This window comes from Nematolebias whitei, chromosome 13 (genome assembly GCF_014905685.2).
Source record: "Nematolebias whitei isolate Nwh7 chromosome 13, NemWhi1, whole genome shotgun sequence".
Classification (NCBI taxonomy): Eukaryota; Metazoa; Chordata; class Actinopteri; order Cyprinodontiformes; family Rivulidae; genus Nematolebias; species Nematolebias whitei.
The window spans coordinates 12,153,440-12,163,367 of NC_056510.1; the positions used below are offsets into that span (position 1 = coordinate 12,153,440).

The following is a 9,928-nucleotide window of genomic DNA, read 5'->3' on the forward strand; positions in this document are numbered from 1 at the left end:
ACATATAAGTATGTTGTTAAAATGAGCAGGTTTAAGAGCTTAGAACATTGATTGTGGGCTTCGTTGCTGCAGCGTAGATCTACAGAAAAAACGAACGGAGTCAGACCAGAACAGAGTCGGACCGGAACTGAGAGCTGCTCCTGTTCTGCAGAGCTAGTAAGTAAAATGTAGTAACTACATATGCAGTACTGTACGTATGTTGTTAAAATTATGTAGGTTTGAGTTTAGAACATTGCAAGAGTGTGGGAAGGGTTTATAAAACCTTAAAATACATACAAATACTAAAATAAATATAATGTTGTTACTTTGCGGATTTTCACTTACTGTGGGGTGGGGGGGTCAGAACCTCCTAACGCCCGCAATAAACAAGGGACTACTGTACCATAAATAACATATTTTAACATAATGTGCCACTTAAATTGCTGTGATGGCAAAAAGCATAAAAGAGTGCTGTATTTTTTAAAATAAATTATATTTCCTTCTGAGAGCTGCATGAAAGTCAATGAAGAGGCTATTTTGGGGAACCTGTATGTATTTTCTCCACATTTTCAGGTTTTCTTCCACAGCTCAAGCACATGCATGTTAGGTGAATTAGTAACAAAAACTGTATTTGCAAATGGTATATGGTCTAAGTCATTTATGTAGTAATATTTCCAGTCCAGAAACATGCATGTTTTGGCTGCCTTCAGGCCCAGGCCTCCCTTGAAAAAAGAGATATGTGATCTTGATGGGATTTGCCTGTTAAAATAAAGGTAAATAAATAAATAATTACATTTTTTTTTAAATTATTCAACCTTTATTTATACAGGTTAGTCTCATTGAGCCTCGAGGACTCATTTACAAGAGAGATCCGCTTTACATAACACACAAACAAGCAAACAAACTAACAAACAAACAATAATAAATGAAGTGTTTTTCATTAGTTCAAAAGAGTTTTAGTATTTTATCCCTGAACAGAGCAGGGATATTAGTTAATTATCCAGATAAACTGAAGTGCATCTTGAAGTTTTACATTTGTTCCTATTTGATTGGAATATGTACAAAGATAAGTCCATTTAAAACATTCACTTATTGAAATAATTCCTAGGTCCAAAAAAACACGTGGACCTAAATTTGCTGGGAGGGATTTAAATAGTGAATGTTTGTAGTTTTAGAGATGAGCGTTCTTCTGGTCTGGAAGTGAACAGTGAATGCATGTAGGCCAAACCTAAATGTTTTTGGAGCAAGATAATCAAGTGGGTAGGAGTTGCATTGTGTATAAGAACAGAGGTAGGTTTCTTATTTTTTGCTTATCCGAGGCAGCACAGAGCAACAAATCCTGGCAAGTGGCGAGAGGGGAGCCAGCAGGTGGCCAATACACCAAATGATAATCTTGGCCACAACATTTTAATCTTTGGCCACCCATAGGGCCCAATGAACACCACAATCATGAGAAAACTATATTTTAAAGCAATATAAAAACTAAAAAGCATCGTTTCCTTAAGTAATGGGGTGGTCATTTTACATTATAGACAGTACACACACACACACACACATTATATATATATATATATATATATATATATATATATACTGTATGTAAGTATGTATGCATGTAAAATGGTGGTGGCCATCTTGGATTTTGACATGGCAAACCAGTTTTTGAAAGGAAGATTTTTTATACCTATATATAGCCACACACCAAAATGGAAGTCGATAACTCACTTATTTTTCAAGTTAAGCTCACAACATAAACATATAAGTATAAGTGCAATGTTTTGTCATCATTGTATGTTCCCATACAATGGCGAAATGCACGGATGGACTGACGGAGGGTTTTTCTAACTCCACCTCTTCGCTTTGACTCCTTAGAGAAAGTTGTCTTGGCAGAGCACAACACATGGTCAAACCACAACAGTAGCCTGCCATGTGGAACATGGTTTACTGTAGTTTCATCATTTAGTTTTATAGGTTTTTATTCCCTTAAACTGGTATTTTATTTTTTAGAAGTTTAAAACATTTTGTTTTGTGTTACTCCACAGCTAAACATTTACTGAAGAGTTGATTAAACCCTTCGATATTTACACAAGTGATGCCTTATTCTTTTCAGTTGCTTTCCCAGAAATATAATTTGTTTATCTCATAAAACAATTAGACATGTGTTAGTTTTTCTTCTAGTAGAATGTCATGCATTACTGTCATCTCCTGATTAAAAACATTTTACTGTAACTTATTGTACAATTCCAAAACATTCTCCTAAAAAAAATGAGCATGATTGGATTATTTCCTTCAGCTGAAATATGACCAAAACAAAGGCTGTACGTAGTATATTTACTTTTTATTTAAGTTTAAATTTAAAGTATGCACACATTACCATACTGCTCAGTGATTCACAGACTTTAAAGAAACACTGTTCCAAGTCACAAAAACGTGAGTTTTAAAAAAGTCTCTAGCAAAGAAAAAAGGTGTAAATCATATAAACTCTTCTATAAAAATAATATGAAATAAATGAGAAAACACTGTGCTAATGTCAGAATTTTAAGCTTTTATGTTATTTGATCACGAGTTATAGAAGAACATAGCATTAGTACTGTTGTGGCTGTAAATTAATGGAAATATTTAGGTTGAAAGGTCAGGCAAAACTACATGGAAACAGTTTAAGTTAACTCAAACCTACACAATGTTTTATCACACCACCCACCACAACAATTGGCACCCACAAAGTAAGATTGTGTCTAAGTGTGCATGTACGTGACAACAGCACAGCGCCCTGTTGATTTAGTTCCCCTCTGCTTAGGGAGAAAGTCTGTTGTCGTCTTCTAAAATACACACATCCACCCACAAGCACAGAACGCACTCACTAGGAAATAAAAAGTTGCGGTGTGGCTTCTGTTGCTTGATAATTGTTTTTAGGCAAACATAATTTTGCTAGCTGAGACAGCTAACCCATAACCGTGAATCAATGAAATGGTAATGGAGCCATGGGGGTGGGTGGGGGAGCAAACATTCAATATATTGTGATAACTTGCAAAGGGAGCTTATTTCCTCCTTCTAACATGGTCTTTATTTCTTTTATTTCTTTCTTTTTGCACAGTCTGCAAATATCTTTCCATCATTTTTACCTGTTATAAATATTTTCTAAACCTAAAAGAAAATAAAGTCCTAAAGACAGACAAGTAAACTAATCAAATGAATTACTTTACCACAGGTTCACCATCATAACAATTATGGTAGTTTTTTCCCGTTCCCACAGAATGCCAGTCAGGTAAACACACACATTTGCTTTAATTATTAATTATGACATGCATCATTTTATACGAGTTTAACTCATTAGGTGCAGGGAGAATGGTCACAAGTGTGAATTATTTGCCCCTTTTTCTTATTTTTGTTTTCAAACTTGCAAACGTCAATCTGTAAAACAAATAAACATTTTTTTTTTTAAATATTCTTCTTTGCAAACAATAAATATATATTATTTGCAGATGGCAGCAGTATAAGTGAAGGCCTAATAAACAGAGTACTGTATTTTGTTTGTGACCGATAGGCCTGTCGCAAAAAAAACAATAAATTGCACGGTAAAAGAAAAATAATGACCTTATTTTCATTTACCGGCTTTGTCATTTCTTCATCTTTCACTCTTTCTACTGAAGACACTGGATGACAAAAGGCTCAACTCCGGTGCTTTTCACTGACCCCTCCCTTTCTCTTTTCTCTTTAAAATCTATTTTAACCATCCAAAATAATGTTTTTGGATCGTTAAAAACAGCTAAGCTGAGAAACTAAGCTACAAGCTAAGCTAACAGGCCAACCTCAAAAAAAAAAAAAAAAACCCTCTGTTTTGTCAAAGCTCCAAAATTCATGGTTGAAACCCGTGCCTTTGTGTAAAAAGTTTTTTCTGCAAAAAAAAAAAAAAAGCTGAGAACTTGTTTACTGATTTTTTTAAAGCTTTGTGTGAAAAATGCTATGCTAAAGAGCTCAAACCGCACAGTGTCCGCCATTTTAAGAACCGAAAAACAGGAAAGAAAGACAGCTCATGTCATGACAAAGGGCCTCTCTCCCATTTTTCTTAAAGAGACATGCTGCTCGCTCTCTCACTATCCATCATTTGGTTCAAACAGTCTTATACTGTCATCTGGTGGTCGAAAAAAGGTATTATACTCAAAACAAATTGACCACCATGTCTTCTTAAATTTGACAATAATTACTAATTATAGTCAATTTTCAAACAATATTATCATTTATCGCAATAATTTCTGAGACAATTAATCACCCAGCAAAATTTGTTATTGTGACAGGCCTAGTGACCAATCTGAAAATCTATGGAAATGCAATAATAAAGAACTCAGGTCATCAAATCCTAAATCCATCAAAGACATACAGAATTTAGACCCCCATTAGCTAAATTTCTGAAAGGTTCGATCCCCAGTCACTGCACATCTTGTGGTGTCTCTGAGCAGCACACCTTATCCCCAAAAATGCTCCCCAGGCGCTTTCAATAGATGCCCACTGCTCCGCCTGGTGGTGAATGGGTTAAATGCAGAGATCCAATTTTGCCATTGTATGGGAACATACAATGATGACAATACATTAAAAAAAAATAAATAAATAAAAAAAAAAAAAAATATATATATATATATATATATATATATATATATTTTTTTTTTATTTTTTTTTTTTTATTTTTAACTGCAATTTCCATAAAGTCCTTCTTCTGGTCAGTTTAGAAAGCAAAATATCTATGAGGAAAACTCAGGCATCTTTCTCCCCAGTGATACCATCCAGCTCCTCCTGAAGAAGGTGTCCAGCCCAAAGAGTATACATAATCTATTCAGCAAGTTCTGGGTCTGCCCCAGGGTCTCCTGGTGTCATGTGCCCCAAACTCCTTTAAATAAAGGTGATCGAGAAGGCATCTGATCTGGACGCCTCGTTTCCACCTCCTTTTAGAGGTTTTCCAGGTATACTCCGCTGAGAAGAGACCCCCGGGCAGACCCTTGCTGGAGGGATTATTTATCCACTGTGAACTTGAAGCACCTTGGGTTCCCCCATGATGAGCTGAAGAGTGTTGCTGGGAAAATGGATGTCGGCGTTTCTCTCCTGGACCTGTTGCCTCTGCAACCAAACCATGGACAGGCGGTAGAAATAAATGGAGGGATGGATGCAAATACTTACATGATCCTTTCTGTTATTTTGGTGAAATATAACTCCTGGGTCAGAACTCAAATTAGGCAGCACCTATTTTGCTTTTGCTTTGAGTTCTGTTGTCACAATTGAAATATTAGTTATTTATCTATTAACCTCCTAAGAGCCGGACTCTTGCATATGTGGATGCCAGGTCCTAGGAGGTTAATAAAATGTCACATTTGGGACGGAAACGAAACCATATTAATGAACAGGCTGTATCACAAAGAACCTAAATACCCTCGATAGTAACTGAAACAAAAAGTCATAGTTTGATTACATTTTTGATTAAAAAAAGATGATGATGACACAATCATATCCCCAAAAAACATCAAGACTAGATCATTAGAATGCCAAATTTCAATAAACTATGCCTTTAATGTTTTCCAGCTTGTGAGTCCCCACGAGAAGCACAATCTCTACAAACACAACTTCTTAATTTACAAACTGACATTACTTGCCTGTTTGACACAGTAACTGATAAATAATGAGCATTAGATAAGGCACAGTGTAAAATCACCCCGCCATTCTACAGAGGCGTCACCTCAAACTCTATAAACACTAAAACTGATAACACTAAACTTCACTTTTAAACTATGAAAGTCTCATTAATAACAAATAGAGCATGTTAGGGCTGGACAATCAATCAAACTAAATGATTAATCAGCATTATGACATTGTAATGAGCCCAGTTCTACTCATGTGATAAATGTTTTTTTTTTTTCACCGAGGCAGTCGGTTTAATTTGAATATTCTCAAGCTGCTTTGAAACCTCAAAACTAGAGCTCATCTTGTTGGCATGTTAGCAGCCTTTATTAGTATTTTTTTTTATATATATATATGCACACACCCTCTGTGTAATGTGGTTGGTATGCAACCTCATTTTGAAATCATAGAGTGCTGATACATATTTTTTTTTTTTTACATTTAACCACGCAGTAAAGATATTTGACAGTCTATGGAATAGAAAAGAAATGTCTGACTTGAGGTGCTGGTTAAACCGTTTTATACTCCAGTTAACGTGCCAATTAGTTACAGAGGATTAATCAAAGCCCCAGTAACTAAATTTGGTTTCTCAGAGGGAATCGCTTTTCTTCTCAGGTTTTAAAAGCCTAAAATTCAAATCAGTCTGTCTCCTCACACGATGAGTTATTTTGCTCCCTTTTATCACTATTTTGGAATAAAATCTTAGCAACACCGACATACACTTGCACTTGATTAGCTTCATAATGACACCTAATACCAGAGTGGAGGTAATTTTTCCACACATTAACATAACATTATTACTTTACCACAGGAGAGGTTTTCAGGTTTGACTCAGGCGGTCTCCATTGTGGATCCATGTGGATGTGATTATGATTCTGTGATTTGAAAAACAGTACCTGCGGGATGACAAGTGACTCAAACCTCTATTTATCTCCTCTGTGTCTCATCCTCAGTGAAAATTGGATCATAGCATGATCAGCTCAATACCCACAGGAGCCATTTATGCCAAAGAGCACCTTGTGACTGACAGCTAAAGGGCCTTGATCACTCGACTGATGCAGTAAAAGCAGTGATCACTCTGACGGGGAATAAAAAAAATACTCAGCATACACCCAGAAAAGAAATGGCTGTGTGAGCACTTGAGCACCGACTAAAACATCAAACTGGCAACGGACAAACTGAGGAAGATATTTTCAAATGAGAAAGCAGAACTTGCTCCACATCGAAAAATAATTATATTTAGAAAAGTTGCATTTCTGCTTTTATGAGTATCTTTGCATCTTTGTCTAAATATATTTGTATGGGGTTGTGCTACATACCCTGTGTGGGTCAGTTTCATGCCATCGACGTCTCGGGTCCATTTCTTCGTAAGGCGGAACCATTCCTTCTCGTCTCGCTTGCTGATACTCTCTCTTTAACTGCTGGATCCTGTCCACGCTGCCACACAAACACACGCACAAACAGGGAAATGTAGACACACATAAATTAATAAAATGAAAGGTACAAGCTTTAAGATTGGCCTAAAATATTCTAGAATTAAAACAAAAAAACTTTAATTCCGAATACAAATTACAGGGGAAAAAAAACTACCGTAATTTCTGGACTATAAGCTGCTACTTTTTTCACACGCTTTAAACCCTGCGGCTTATACAATGCTGCGGCTGATTTATGATTTTTTTTTTTTTTTGACGAGCTAATGAGCTTCATGCCACCAAAACATTTAGCTTCATCACATAGCTGCCCAACACACGTCTCTCTTGGGGGGTGGGTCCTCGTGACTCAATGAGACTACCTGTATAAATTAAGGTAAAAAAAATAATAATAATCTGACCAATGGAATTACTGAATGGTCCACTGGGGGGAGGGTGGAAAACAAAGTCCTGCCCTCCCCGTTCTCTCCTCCCCTCCCTGTTGTGAAGCATTTGCAGCCACTCAAAATAAACGTGAATCATAAATCAAATCAAATTGCGAATTTGCCTCGAGACAAAAGTGACGTTGAGAGCGCCAACGAGAGACGGAGCACGTGCGTGACAACGTTTTTCTGAGGATGTTCAATTGCGACACTGAAGAAGATGAATTCAGTGGTTTTAGTGCGCAGGAGGAAGACAAAGATAGAGATAAATGACTTTTCCTGGTGGGCTTCTGTATTATAGTATATTTTATTTTTAACCAGCACTTTTCAGAAAAAAAAAAAAAAATACTGTACATATTTGTGTATGTTACTGGTATGTATTTAATTAACAGTTTAAAAAATATTTCTCATATTGCAAAATGGACACGTGGCTTATACACCAGTGCAGCCTAGGTACTTTTTTTTTTTCTTTTTAAATTTAGTGGGCACACACAATTTTAACTGGTTTCATACTGATACATAATTTGACTAAGATCCAGTTAAATACTCATACTCTAAGGGCCAGCGTGTAACGCAATAAACAAATACAAATAAATAAATAAATAAAAATGCATTCTGAGACATCACAATTAGACATGTCCTTTTGATGAAGTCGAGAACACAAGCCATTATCTAATCAAAAACGTGTTGGTCTTTTTTTATTACTAAAATCAACTTCAATAGCTCAACTGCAGAGAGAGACGTGTATGCATGTGTGCACGTCAACAAAACACGAAACACACCAATCCCTTGATCACCCTCACTGCCTGCACCTATATCTGTTTTTCTGTTGTTGTTGTCTCCCTTTTCTCTTGTGTTGAGGAAGAAAACAAAATCATCAATCATTTCATGAATATTCTCTCTGTCAACACAGGAAATATGCAGCATATCAACACTGAACTCTGGGCACCCTTGTGAGTCATGCACATGCACACATAACTGCTCTCCCACACATAATGGAAATGCAGAAAGTCATATCCACATACTGTATGAGGGCATATGCAACATTAGAAATGCAGTTTGCATTTTTTAACCCAGTTGGAGCATAGGCAAGAAATACACTGGTGAAAAACCAGGTGATTTATGAAAAGTCAGTAGAACAACACAAGCACACACACACACAAACCACACACACATAAAGGCCTTAAGACATTCTGTGAGCTCAGCTACACCTTCAGATGGGCCATGATTATTGCTCTGCACTCTATGTGGATATTTATTTAAACAACTAACAAAAATAACCTAATTTAAGGCCTGCAGCAGGTAAAACAAGTTTATATTTATGATATACCATTCAATATTTCTTTTAAAAAACCATGCTTACACAATAAACCTACCAAAATATCATCATCATAAAATTACCATTTTTATGCTGACATCTGCAATATGTTTTTATGTTTTGTTTAGTACATTTGTCCAAAACTGGAGTCATTTTCAAAAACTGCACTCAAAGACTGTTATATATAAAGGACGGCTCCATTACAGCGACACAGTATCTAGTTTTATGGGATGTGTGTGTTCATGTGAGCGTGTTCACCCTTTTTAGCCTGAAAGTAAAAAGAGCTGTGTCAGCAGAAACAAACATCCCTCTGAAAGAATACATTAGAAGTAAAAGTGAAATCAGATGGTAAATATATAGAAATGATTGAACAAAACACGTTTCTACTCTTGGTTCTCATTAAAACCTAAAAGCAACCAGCTGTTGGTAATAAATATTTGATCTTACACAGTCTACATTGTTTAGGCTTTACCCACAGCTTAATGTTTTTAAAATCTCATAGCAGATTTTTTAGTATATACAGTTCCTATTTTTCATGGTTGCCATGACATGACCCATAATGATCTACCGTAGACCTTGTCGCTCCTTGTCTACACCCATTAGTCAGCAACCCATGGAAGATGCTGCCTCTAAAACCCAAGCATGCACTGGTTTTACACTTCTGCACCTATTACACTTGTACTGTTATATATTTTAATCACCACCAGGTATGCCAATTAACTTTTGAAATATGATCAGGTAAAACATCAATTTTAAAATGCTTTAAAGCAGGGCTACCCAACTACAGTTTCAAGTGCTCAATATAGTATAAAAAACACAAAAAGGTTTAAGGGACACAGGCAATAATGTGCTTTTTTTTTTCCATCAATCACAACTTTATCAAGGGCAACAAGCATACAGCCTCTCACAGTTTCAGCTTCAGAAAATAAACAAATACATAACCAAACAAACAAACAAACAAATAAATAAAGAAAGAAGCTGTTTGCTTAATACCCTAGCTACCTGCAGTGATACAATGATATTAGACAGCCAAACAGACAGACAGACAGACAGACAGACAGACAGACAGACAGACCGACAGACCGACAGACAGACAGACCGACAGACCGACAGAC

At 36.2% G+C, this 9,928-nt stretch overlaps 1 protein-coding gene across 1 annotated transcript in view; it reads right to left on the reverse strand.

Moving 5' to 3' along the window:
* pard3bb (par-3 family cell polarity regulator beta b) overlaps nt 1–9,928 on the reverse strand; it is a 358,866-nt gene that overhangs the window by 177,291 nt on the left and 171,647 nt on the right. The window contains exon 22 of the mRNA XM_037686865.1: nt 6,963–7,080. Coding sequence (XP_037542793.1) covers nt 6,963–7,080 — 118 coding nt within the window. The remainder of the gene's footprint in view (nt 1–6,962; nt 7,081–9,928) is intronic.